We start from the raw sequence: 13,837 nt of genomic DNA on the forward strand, positions 1-13,837 counted from the left end.
TGTTGGTTTTCATTAAATGTCAATCCGAGAGCATGAACTTGAGATGATGTTTGCAAAGTATATGCTCTAGTTTTCACTAAAAATCATTACTACCTTGAATGCAATAACCATTAAGGAGATCTAGTTTATCCAAAGGAAAGACAACTATCAAATACTTGGAAGGAAATTCTAATTATTTAGCCATACATCTATGCACCTACTGCTACAGGAACAGTGACTAGTTCTATTTCTAGTGGCTGCAGGAACAACAGTTCTATTTTAACTTAGAAAACTGAGTCTAACTCCTACTTACTAAAGTAAACTCTACCTTCTGCATGGGCGCCCATAGAAGAATGAAGGAAAGATAAGCTCAGATAAAAGTGTAGAAACTCAGTGAAGGCATGTATTCATCAAATATGCAGTATTACAATAACTTAAGAAAAATAGTAAGATGTCTATCAACTCTATCTATCTATTCACTACTTAACCTCATAGATATAGATGAGGTCTTATTTAAAAGGAAGGAAGAAAAAAAAATCCTAAAACTACGACTTTCTCATGAAGGAAAGTCAATTACAACTTTAAGACTGCAAACATGCAATTGGAAAGACATTAATTCTCCCTTAAATTCCCCACAAATATAGAGATCATGACAAATGCTAGATCTTCTCATTTATCTGATTTCAAACAGCTTCCAAGAATACATGATCATGCGTTGCATGTTTAACTGATTGATTTGATGCTTACTTCCTTGCTCGGCTACTTTATCAAGTCCCACTTTGCTTTTCATTAAGACAGGTCCCTTCTGACTTTGCTGCCAAGTCTTCTAGCTGCAACAGTGTCATAGCGCTCTCTTTAATAGCATCAATGCCTTAGCGCTATTCCTTCACAGTTTGTTTAACTCCCACTTAGCTTGTATCCCTACAATCAATGTTTAACACACACAAGACTTCTCAGAAACATTTATTTTTATTTACTAGTTTATAAAGAAAAGACATTTAATTATTCAACTAAAACTTTTTGCAATCTCTTCTATTGTAGGAAGATATACCCATACCAAACATTCATGAAGAAATATTTTTACCACAAAATGATCCCTTTTTAGATATAATTCTGATTGTCATTTTTATGCCCTATGTCCATACTTTATACATCAAAAGTTTAAAAACATTTATACTAAAAGATGATAAAGTTCAGTATGTTATAGACAAATGTTCACCAAAAGGGCTAATAAGACTTTTATTTCTTCATGTCATCACATTCGAGCACTAAAGGGGATAGGAAAAGGTTGGAGATAGGGTTAACCCAGCCACCCAGAGCTAACGGAGTAGACAGTTTGATCCGACGATGAAAGGTGAGAGAGATTTGGTAGTTGGAAACTTTGTACTGGTCAACACTACAAGTTTCAGCATCACCCGAGATGGCATTGTAAAAAAAAAAAAGAGTGTGATCTCGAAAAATTGAGAGAGGTTATTGTAGGTCTCTACAAAATGGTCTTGTAGGAACTAGAATTGCATCCATACCTCACATGAGCTCCAAGACATGCCTCGTCAAATATTGCAGCCCTATGGCATTTAGTGACCCTTAGGGACATTTCAGTTTGGTGTGCCTGAGAACATTCGAGCGCTGAAAGGGATATGATGAGGTTAGAGATAGGGTTTACCCAGCAACCTGGAGCTAATAGAATAGATAGTTTGATCTCATGACAAAAGGTGAGAGAGATTTGGTAGTTGGCAACTTTGTACTAGCCAACACTGCAAGTTTCAACATCACCTGAGATGGCATCGTAAAATGAAAATGGAGTGTGATCTCTGAAAAATGAGAGAGGTTATTGTAGGTCTCTACAACATGGTCATGTAGGAAGTAGAATTGGATCCATACCTCACACAAGCTCTGAGATATGCCCCGTCAAAGATTACAACCCTATGGCATTTAATGACCCATAGGGATGTTCTACTTTGGCATGCCTGAGAATGTTCAAGCACTGAAGGGGATAGGATGAGGTTGGGGATAGGGTTTACCCATCCACATGGAGCTTACAAAGTAGATAGTTTGATCCCATGATGAAAGATGAGAGAGATTTGGCAGTTGGTAACTTTGTATTGGCCAACATTGCAAGATGGCGTCATAAAATAGAAACAGAGTGTGATCTCCAAAAAGTGAGAGAGGTTATTGTAGGTCTCCACAACACAGTCTTGTAGGAACTAGAATCACATCCATATCTCACACGAGCTCTGAGATATGCCCCATCAAAGATTGCAGCCCTATGGCATTTAGTGACCCTTAGGGACATTCTAGTTCGATGTGCCCAAGAAAATTTGAGCTTTGAAGGGGACAGGAAGAGGTTGGAGATAGGGTTTAGCCAGCAACCTAAAGCTAATGGAGCAGATAGTTGGATCCCATGATGAAAGGTGAGAGAGATTTGGCAGTTGGCAACTTTGTACTGGTCCACACTGCAAGTTTTAGCATCACCCGAGATCGCGTCGTAAAATAGAAATAGAGTGTGATCTCCAAAAAGGGAGAGAGATTATTGTAGGTCTCTGCAACATGGTCCTATAAGAATTGGAATCGCATCCATACCTTGCACGAACTTTGAGATATGCCCCATCAAAGATTGCAACCCTATGGCATTTAGTGACCCTTAGCGACATTCTGGTTCGGTGTGCTTGAGAATGTTTGAGCATTGAAGGGGACAAAATGAGGTTAGGGATAGCATTTACTTGAAGCTAATGGAGTAGATAGTTGGATCCCATGACCCTTTTTCCACTAAGTTGCAAATTTGAGCAACTTTTACAACTTTCAACAATGCAACTTTGCACAAAAAGTGCAATTTTTACATTTTTCACTTGATTCCAATTCTATGACTTAGAAAAGGTTTGGCAACAATAAAACCTCAAAGAAATATAGGAATATAGACAGTTTTATGGTTATTTCCCAAAAGTTGCTAAATTGTTGCAAAAGTTGCTAATGCAACTTTGCAATTTTTGCACTTTTGGAATTTCAACTAACCACCAATCTAAATGAATCCTAATCATTCCAAATGATTATTATAGGACTCAAAACCACTAAACCAACCTAAAAAAGTGCAAAAAATTGCAAAAAAATGAAAAATACAAAAAGTTGCTAAAGAGAAATTTTTGCAAATAATAGTTGTCAAACTGAAAATGAGGTTGTATGATGTTCCAACCATCCAAATGGAAATTATAACTATTTTAAGGCATTTTACTTAAGATCCCCACACATGGGAAAGGTCATTGTACGAATGGTGGACAACATTGGTGAATAAAAAACTTAGATTTTATGTCTTTTTTACTAATTTTCCAATTATGTATGGCCTATAAAGATTGGTGGTGGTACAAGTCATATATGGTTGGATACAGGGTTGAGTCAGGATTCCATTTCAATTAGTTTGAGGTCTTTATCTTGTATATAGAAAAAGTTATATCAGTTTTAGTGTAGGTAGGTCAGATTTACTCCAAATTTGAGACTTTTAGCAAGATGGAATCCTAACTTGCAAACCCACTGCGGGAGACAAGTTTTGATGGTCAAAATTGATTGATAATGTAAGAGTTTTGAATTTTAAGCAATGAATGCATAGTTTTCCCTAAAATTTGAGTGCATAAAAAGGGGTATGTGATTGCTCACAAGGTGGATTTAGTGTTTTCTCCAAACAAGAGTTGCATTTTATGTTGGAAGTCATCTAGTATAACCAAAGTGAAGGTTTTTGAACCATTTTGGGGTTCTAGAGATGTTGTAAAGTAAGAGTTCTAGAAAGCCCTAGGGTAAAGGGGTTAGAAAGGAGAGTTTTGTAAAAACCATTGTAAAGTTGATCATGAGACCAAAAAAATAGAAGAATCCTTGCATTTGAGTCATGTATTAAGACTATTTTGGGTCATGGGAGTTCCAAAAGTCAAGGGATTGTGAGTTTCTTTGTAAATGGCCTCAAACTAGGCCTAGTTGGCAGACTGAAATAGCCAGTTTTGAGTGATATTTTACAAAACAAGTGTAGTTGGTTTTGGAGTATATTTTAGAGTGAGGAAAAGGGTGTTTTAATCACCCAATAGTTTAGGAAGTTCTGTGGAAATTTTTGGAGAAAACAACAAATTAGTGACTGGCAAGGGCTAGTTGGAACAAGCGTAGAAGAGGCAAAATTGAGAAAGTGTAAGAGATGAGTTGCTTAGAGTGTGTAGGAAGTTGGAACATTTTAGATGGGATGTTTTGAGATGATCCAAGGTACTGAGGCCATGGTATGAAGCCAAGGATGAGTTTTGGTATGCTGGAGGCACCAGGGTACACTAGGTGCATGGTGAACAATGTGAGTGTTTAGAAGACAAACTAAAGATTTGGGTTATAAACTCTTAGATATGGTTGTAGGAAGATGTTACCAAGTTAGAGACCTCCTCTTGAACCCTAGTAGAGTCTAGTTCCTTGGGTAGATTCCAAGAATACAAGAGAATGGTAGAGTTGAGTTATGGTTCCTGGGGGAATATAGGAGGGCTTTACATCAAACACACACACTTGTTGTATTGTCATGGATCTTGTGACCATTCATGAACTTGAACAACTAACACCATGTTAGAAATAGTGTTGTGAAAAAGGACTACAAAATAGAGGGAAATGGCCATCAAATATGCATGATTTAAATAGCTACATTAAATAGCCCTTTACTTCATAAATCACTTCAACTCAATCATTACATTGTATAGACAACCCCATCATATGTCACTTGAACAAACCTATGATGTAAAAAATGAGGGAAAAATCCACAAAATTAAATATTAAAATGTTACAATAGTAAAAAACTCATGGAACACACATGGGATGAATATGCATAATCAAGTATTAACCCTTTCCAACATTCCAACTTTATGATAATAATGAGTCAAAGTCCAACAAATTGGAATGCAATGATTGCAAGTATTCTTGGGTATCTATTACAAGAAACCATGGTTTGGAAGAAAATTAAGAGTAAATTAGTCTTGCAGCTAGGAAATGAGCTTAATAAACACTTTTGAGATGGTCATCTCATGATGATCATGGATAAATCATTCAAAGCATACGCCGAAACTACCCAATATATACCCACATCAATTAAAACACATTAAATGCTAGAACAAAATCAATAAATACAGTAAAAGTTGTTAATATAAGAACCATTTTATGGAAGACTAAATTGATTGTCTGTATACTTTTTGTAGGAGTTGATGAAATCCAACTCCGCAGTCGCCAAGATCACCTACATGCAAATAGCTTGCTGAAGAGAAACCGAAAGAGCAAGAGCAAATATTTCACAATAGGAAAATGAGATTGCTATGTGAATGGAATAATTTACAATGAGAGAGAGACCGTTTAAAAGGCCTCATGGAAGCTTGTAGAACAAGCTGGAAGGAGGTAGTGGACAAAAATGACAACTCAGCACATATCCTCAAAAAGTGGAATATGCTAAAAAAGGAGAAAACTCCCGAGTTGTCAACAACAACCACTACATGCATTAAATACTAAATATGCATTAACCTAAGTAAGCTTAAGTAATAGAATAAATAATTAATAATTAATTATTTACTCTAACACCCCCCCTTAAGTGCAACTTAGGGAAATGCCTTAAGCTCACAAAACTAAGATGAAATGCAAAATGGGTCCCGGCAACGAGGCCATGTTAGGTACCCATGTACAATGCAAGAAGAATGCAACCTCTGTAAGCGAGGAAAGAGAGAAAACCACATGGGAAAAACCCTCCCCCAAAAAAGAGGTAAAAACAACATGCTAAAAAAAACATGAAGTGAAGGAAGGAAGGCCTCAACCAATCCCCCCAAGGACAACTTCCGTAACCCCAAGCATTGACCGGAGCTGAAGAAAGCGGGGCGATGCAAAAGGCTTAGTGAAGAGGTCTGCAACCTGACCGGTAGTAGGAATGTACTCCAATGCAATAACACCATTCTGAATTAACTGACGGATGAAATGCATATGCAACTCAATGTGCTTGGTGCGCTGATGTTCCACCGGGTTGCGAGAAATGTGAATGGCACTCTGATTATCGCACCACAAAATAGTAGGGCGATCAGGAGGGAATCCAAATTCAGTCATCAACTGACGAAGCCATAAAGCCTCCTGACTAGCAAGAACTGCGGCCCTGTACTCAGCCTCTGTAGATGAAAGTGCATGAGCATGTTGCTTCTTGCACGACCATGTGATGGGACTGGTACCAAGAGAAAACACAAAACCAGAAGTGGACTTTCGATCATCAACATCACCGGCCCAATCTGAGTCAGTGTAGCCAACAATGTGTGGTGTCCCCGTACTATAGTGAATGCCATACATAAGGGTGCCCTGAATGTAGTGTAGAATACGCTTGGCAGCTTGCCAATGACTCTCATGAGGGTCCTGAGAAAATCGAGAGACTAGGCCAACCGCAAAAGATAGATCAGGGCGGGTGTGTGTCAGGTACAAAAGGCTGCCAACCAACTGCCGATACAAAGTAGCATCCACTGTAGGTGAAGAGCAGGAGGTAGACAAAGTGACACCCTACTGAAATGGTGTAGGAGCAGCCTTACAATCTAGCATGTGAAAGCGACGAAGTATGTCAAGAGCATACTTCTGCTGATACACAAAAATGCCAGTAGGAGACTGATGAATCTGAAGACCAAGAAAATAGTGCAGTAAACCAAGATCAGTCATCTCAAACTGGTCCATTAGTGCACACTTAACATTCTGGAGCATGGATGACGAACTACCTGTAAGGATAAGATCATCAACATACAAAACAAGAATTAGTATCTTATCACCAAGACGCTGAATGTACACCGTGGGATCGGAATGGCAACGGGTGAAGCCTGTAGATAGTAAATATGAGTCTATCTTCTCATACCAAGCCCTAGGGGCTTGTTTGAGACCATACAAAGACCGTTGAAGCCTGCAAACCAAGGTGGAATCCTGCACAAAACCTGGAGGTTGCTCCATGTAAATCTCCTCTGTGATATCACCGTGCAGGAAGGCACTCTTCACATCCATCTGATAAAGTGACCATCCCTGTGAAGCTGCGAGGGATAAGACAAGGCGAATAGAATTCATCTTGGCGACAGGAGCAAATGTCTCAGAATAATCAACACCCTCGACTTGCGAAAAACCCTTCGCAACAAGACGAGCCTTATGCTTATCAATGGAACCATCAGCAGCGTACTTAGTGCGATAAATCCACTTACAACGCACTAGCTTTCTCCCCTTGGGAAGAGAACAAAGATCCCATGTGTGGTTCTTCATTAAAGAAGAATATTCCTCCTCCATTGCACTGTCCCATTCTGAATGTCCTGTTGCTTCCGCAAAAGTCTGAGGATCAGTACTAACAGCATGACTCAGAAGACTAGAGCCTGCAGTGTGAGAACGAGTGCGACGGGATGTGGATGGGTCACCAGCTAGAGATCCTGCAGCATCAACAGTAGCTCGAGCCCATTTAGGCATCTGGGAAGGATCCTGTGGTGGAGGGATATCAGGATCACCATGATCATCATCCTCATCATCTGTGAAACAAGGTGGAGATGAAGGGGGAGTAGTGGGAGCTGGAGGAGGCGCTGGAAGTGAGGGATGAACTGCAGGTGGGCTCTCATCAAACTGGACATCCCGGCGAAAAAGGACCTCTCTGGAATCAGGATCAAATAACCTGTAAGCCTTAACATCCTCACAGTAGCCAACAAAAATCAATGGTCAGCTTTTTGGTTCCATTGCTTTCCTCTGAGTAGCAGGTACAAAGGCATATGCTGTACTCCCAAAAACTCTGAATGATGACACATCAGGCTTGACACGGGACCAGGCCTCCTCAGGAGTCATATGGCGAAGTGCCTTGTGAGGCATCCGATTTTGAATGTAGTTGGCACAATTGATTGCCTCTGCCCAAAAACATGAATCCATGGACCTAGACTAGATCATACAATTGGCCATCTCCTGAAGGGTTCGGTTCTTTCTCTCGGCCACACCATTCTGCTAAGGAGTGTAGGGTACTGAAAGCTGATGCTGAAGACCATGCTCAGAGCATAAATCTCTAAAAGCCTGGTTCACATACTCCCCCCCATTATCTGTGCGTATGCGCCGAATAGAAAGCCCAGACTGCTTCTCTACAAATGCCTTGAACACATGAAATGAATCAAAGGCATCAGACTTGTACTTGAGAAAGTACACCCATGTGCGTCTGGAGAAGTCATCAATGAATGTAAGCACGTATCTAGCACCTGAAAAAGAAGGAGTAGGAAATGACATGAGATCACTATGAATCAGCTCCAAAGGTGCTAAAGCACGAGTGGCTCGTCCATGTGGAAAAGAATCCCTATGTTGCTTGCCAAGTGCACATCCCTGACAAACACCATCTGGACAGGAGATCTGGGGAAGCCCAAGAACAAGTGCCTGTGTGCTCAACTATTTTAGATATCTGTAATTGACATGCCCAAAATGTTCATGCCAAAGTCTGCTTACTGAATCTGCATGTGTAATGAAACATGAACCTGTGTCATCAGAAGACTCAAATCCATCAAATCTGTAGAGACGTGATGCAGAGTCAACACTCCCAGTGGCCACGATCATCTCTGGATCATGCAGGTCCCGAATAACCACATCATGTGGTGAGAACTCGACTGTCTTCCCAGAGCCAGAGTGGCAAATCTGATAGACAGACAGAAGGTTCATCAAAATATCAGGGACACAAAGTACATCCTGTAGAGAACCTCCGACCAGAGCAATAGTGCCAGAACCCAAAACTAAAAGTTGTGAAGAGTTCCCAACTGCAATATGTGTGGTGGCCGAAGGAGCAAGTGAAGTAAGAAACTTAGGAGTGTTTGTTAAGTGGTGAGAAGCCCCGGAATCAAGAATCCATAAAGGCACTGAAGGCGTAGCTCGTGCAGTAAGAGAATGACCTTTCCCTGCAGATGGAGATGAAGAGTGAGGAGCTGAAATGTTATGCTCCTTCATGGCTGCTTCTAAAGCCTCTAATCATTTCCAACACCGAGAAACCAAATGTCCATCTTTGCCACAAAAGCTGCAGTTCTCACTAGATTTCTTCTTGATCTTGGAGGTAGACTCACCCGACTTTGAAGAATCTTTACCCTTGGGAGGGTTTGCTGGAGGATTAGCTGGAGGATCAGATGTGCCTTTCTTCGATTTGCCTTTCTTCTTTGATTTTCCCTTAGAATTTTGAGCAACCAATGCTTGGCTGGAAGAGCCAGAGCCATCCACCTGCTGGATCTTTGCTTGTTCCCTAGTCAACCTGTCACAAAATGTCTCAAATGAAGGCATCCTATGACGATCTCCAAGGGCATCCATGGTGGAGTAGAAAGTAGAAGAAAAGACCTGATACTGGCCCTTCAGCTTTGAGAGTATCAAAAATATGCACTCATTATCTGTTTTGTTCTTCCCACATCCTTGTAAAACTGCACGCAGGGATTTGAACTTTACTAGAAAGTCCTCAATGGTGGGAAAGTTACTAGGTGACAAAGAAGTTAATTCTGCATCCAACTGAAGTGCTCGGAACTCATTCACTTGTCCAAACAAGGCCTGAAATCTCAGCCAATAAGCCCGTGGAGTAGTCAAACCATCCAGGTGAAGCAACAAGCTGTCTGAAATGTTGAGTGCAATAAGCCCCATGGCTTCATCCATCTTGTTCCTGTGCTGTAGAATCTCATAAGGTCGTTGGAGATTAGGCTGATGCTCATCCAGACAAGACCATAGACCTCTTGACATTAGAAGTCTAGTCATTTGTGCCTTCCATGTGTGGTAGTTGTGTGGTGTTAGACGGGATATAGATGGATCCGCCATTGAGAGAAAGAAGAAGACAGAAGTAGAAGGGTCTTAACTGAAGTAAATTACAGAAAAGAAAGACACCCCCCCACAAATGTACAAAAATATCTCCCAAATACCACAAAAAAACAACTAAGGAGAGCAAAAAAACTGGAAAGGAACCTGGATTTGTTGTGCAGAAAAATCCTCTACTTTGACACCAAAAAATGGAAGCTCAAACGAACTCAAAACCGTGCAAAACTAGCACCAATGTGTCCGTCTCTGAGTCAGCTTTCCGACGCTTCTTTCGGATCGAAAAAAGACCTCCGTATGCTCAAGTTATAGCCAAAAAACCGACTGCTGCTTCAAAAATGCACTTGCTGGAAAATTACAGACACTGGCATAAATTTGACGGCCGTATGCCCGTCACAGACCTGTCGCCGGAAAAAAAACCATCACGAAAAGGTGATGTCACTTTCCGGGAAAGTGACGTCAGCGCATCGGAATATGACGTCAGCAGCAGCCACGTGGGGGTCGGTGGTTGGAGAGGCTGCAGGGCGGCGGAGCAGCGGAAACCGCCGGTGGCGGTGGCGCCCGGGAGGAAAACCCGGCGGCGCCGCTGTCTGCGGTGGTGGAGGCGCTGCGCCCGGGCGGCGGATAGGAGGAGGCCGGGCAGCGACGGAGCTGGGAGGAGCCGCGGCTGAGCGCGGGCGGCGCTGCTTGCTGCGGCCGCTGCGGGCGGCGTGCGGGTGACGCGGCGGCGGCGCCCGAAAAATATATATATTTTTTTAAAAAAATTCGCGCTACGTCCGTACGATCCGTACGGCAGCGAACCCGGGATCCTCAAAAAATCGCCAAAATTGCCCTGTCTCCAAAAACGAAAAGCTTTATATGAATCCTGACTGCAAACGGCCTTCCGGATCCAATGGTGATGCCCGTTTGGGCTGAAAGTGCTCCAAAAATTCGCTCTAGTCCTGATTTGAAGAAAAAATGCACAAACAAACTAGGGTTTGTGACTTCGAATCACGGCTTCACAAATCCTTCAAACAAGAAGCAGCAGGGAGGCTCTGATACCATGTAGGAGTTGATGAAATCCAACTCCGCAGTCGCCAAGATCACCTACATGCAAATAGCTTGCTGAAGAGAAACCGAAAGAGCAAGAGCAAATATTTCACAATAGGAAAATGAGATTGCTATGTGAATGGAATAATTTACAATGAGAGAGAGACCGTTTAAAAGGCCTCATGGAAGCTTGTAGAACAAGCTGGAAGGAGGTAGTGGACAAAAATGACAACTCAGCACATATCCTCAAAAAGTGGAATATGCTAAAAAAGGAGAAAACTCCCGAGTTGTCAACAACAACCACTACATGCATTAAATACTAAATATGCATTAACCTAAGTAAGCTTAAGTAATAGAATAAATAATTAATAATTAATTATTTACTCTAACACTTTTAATTCTTGTTAAATACATCAATATACATTTTGTATCCTAAAATATCAAAAGTTTGATTTCTTTTCAATAGACCTAAATAGTCTTTTGGTTCTCTCAACCTATACATCGGCTGATCAACATTATGCTTAGAGAGAACTATATCTGTAACTACCCCATTATCATCAGATTGAGACCTATTTTCCTTCTTACTTTTTGATGATTATGATCTTCTGCAATTCCAGGCATAAGATGATTAACATACAATGGTACTTGAACAATGAATAGTAATAAATATTGAGGATGTGAATTGATAATACCATTTCGTAGATGATTTTGGCATCTCACCCTTTATCACTTGTGCTTCGACTTTATTAGCCCTCTTCTTTGGTGACCTACAAATGAAGAATTAGCATAGTAAAAAATCTAAGATAAGATTAATCCACTAAAATTAGAGAATGACAAAAATTGAATTTGGCTTGTAATTAAGAATTATCCATTTGTAGAAATCCTGTTTTTCTGAGTTATATGATTGTAGACACCTAAAAAACCTTTAGAAAATAAAGTATTTTTATTTTCTAAAAAATTCCTGATGACATCATCATTTATTAATTAATTAATTATTTAATTAATTAATTTATTTTTATGCCATTAAATCCCTTTATCTTAATTAAAAATATTTAATTAAGAAATCCCTCCCAAAAATGTTTAAATCTTATTTAAACATTATTTCCTTATTTATTAATTATTTAATTAATAAATTGACCAAAAATCCCAAAATAAATAAAAAATTTATTTTTTGCCCAAAACTTGGCCAATTTTCTTAAGACCACTAACCTCTTCCAAAATCTTCTAATCCTTCTTTAATTTTGATTAAAGGCTAATCTCATCATTTCCTACCCCTAATCCCAACTCAAAATATTTAATCAAGATTAAATATTAATCCTCATGTTTATTAAAAAAGTTTTAATAAATATCTCCTCAACCCAAACCCTTGAAATAAATAAAACTTTATTTATTTCTTAAAAATCTAATTTATCCTCATCCTAAGAAGTTCTAAACTCTTCTAGAAAGTCTTCATCCTCATCCTAGGAAATTCTAGACTATTCTAGAAAGTCTTTATCCTCATCCAAAGTCTAGACTCTTCTAGAAGATGTCTTTAAACCTAATCCTAATCCCCTCCTAACCTTGTCACATTCCCTAAACATGGGTTAAGACTTACTAACCCAAGCCAAAGTTAACAAATATCTCCTTCTTCACCCACCCTCATTAAATGCCATCCACTTGCCTATCCCTAAGCTAATCCTAAACCATCCTAATCCATCCTCTAATCATTTGCACAAGCCTAAACAAGCTTAAAACCTTCCTAATCAAGTCCAAGTCAAAATTTCTCTCATCACCCTCAAAATATCTCAACCATAAAACTTTATGAAGTCCACAAAGTCATAAATGTTCTTACAAAGCACTTATGAATGGTCTTTATGAAGATTTTATCCCTTGAGCCTCCTTTGTTGACTCATCCTTCCCCTTTCCTCCATCCTCTCACCATGTGACATGTTTCACTCCTTGATTGGCTATAAGGAAGCACAATCCATGTGCTCTTCTCTCATGCAATCTGAGCCCTCCATGAGCTTTTTCCGATCCTTGCATCTTAGCCCTCAATCCCTCAACCCTCTTGCCTATAAATTGGATCCTTCCCCTTTGCAAAATAACACAATCCATGAAGTAAAGTCATAATGCCATTTTGAGAAGCTATTTTACATCAAAACCATACACTCACACCCAAATTCCAACTCCATTTGAAGCACTTTTTGAAGCATAAAGCTTGAGCATACATCCTATCTATTTAGACAAAGCTACTCAACAAGAGAGCTTCTCATTGAGAGAGCCCATTAATGGCTCATATTCTCAATTGAGAGCTCATCTAAGTCTATCTTGAAGTTTATGAATTTTGTTTAGTTTGTAGAAGCTTTATTTAAATTTGGTTTCTATTAGCATACTAACATTGCTCATATACATTTTGGCACGCCCGGTGGGACCCCGCATGGGTCATCTTCATTAGCTTTTTTAGTCAAGTTTTGTATGTCATTTGCTGATTTTGGCTAATTTTGCTTGTTTTTGTGATTGGTAGGATTGTATAAATTGGTTTTGTAGGTCCACATGAGCATGAAGAAGACAAAGGAACTCATAGTCTATCTCATAGTATTTGCATATTTTTCAAGCTTATAGGTGGACAAAGCACTTGAAATTCTTCTTCCTCTTCTTGTCTATATTCTTCTTATTCCATCTAATTCTTCTTCTTCTTCTTGTGGGAGATCTTGGCCATTTTTTTTTTAAGGAAGAAAAATCATACACACTTCTTTTTAGTGCTTAAAATGAACCCCCAAATCATACTTAAATCCATTAAAAAATTAAAAATTTGCAAAAAAGAAAAAATCTTTTAACAAGTGAAACTAAACCAATCTAATCATTTGCATCCTTGCAACATCAAGGTTTTAGATGCATTCATGCAAAGTTAGGAACACTTCATTTTTGAGAATTTAAAAAGAACTTCAAGTTTTCATTTCAAAAGGTTCAAAATCAACACTAAGTGCACACTAAAATCTAAATCAAACTCAAAGCATCAATCAAGGATAAAATGAACCTCATTTGCAAATATGTTAAAGTT

General features: G+C 39.5%; 1 protein-coding gene across 1 annotated transcript; it reads right to left on the bottom strand.

Moving 5' to 3' along the window:
* Positions 1 to 7,953: 7,953 nt before the first annotated feature.
* On the bottom strand, positions 7,954 to 9,699 carry LOC149580053 (uncharacterized). Its single transcript, XM_089803240.1, has 3 exons — positions 9,066 to 9,699; positions 8,845 to 8,948; positions 7,954 to 8,094 (listed from the first exon to the last, which is right to left on the bottom strand). Exons 1-3 carry the CDS (start codon positions 9,697 to 9,699, stop codon positions 7,954 to 7,956), a joined length of 879 nt encoding a protein of 292 aa, XP_089659366.1.
* Between the last annotated feature and the right edge of the window lie 4,138 nt (positions 9,700 to 13,837).

The sequence above is a fragment of the Cupressus sempervirens genome, chromosome 1 (assembly GCF_028749045.1).
Source record: "Cupressus sempervirens isolate cs-2001-9-10 chromosome 1, ASM2874904v1, whole genome shotgun sequence".
NCBI lineage: Eukaryota > Viridiplantae > Streptophyta > Pinopsida > Cupressales > Cupressaceae > Cupressus > Cupressus sempervirens.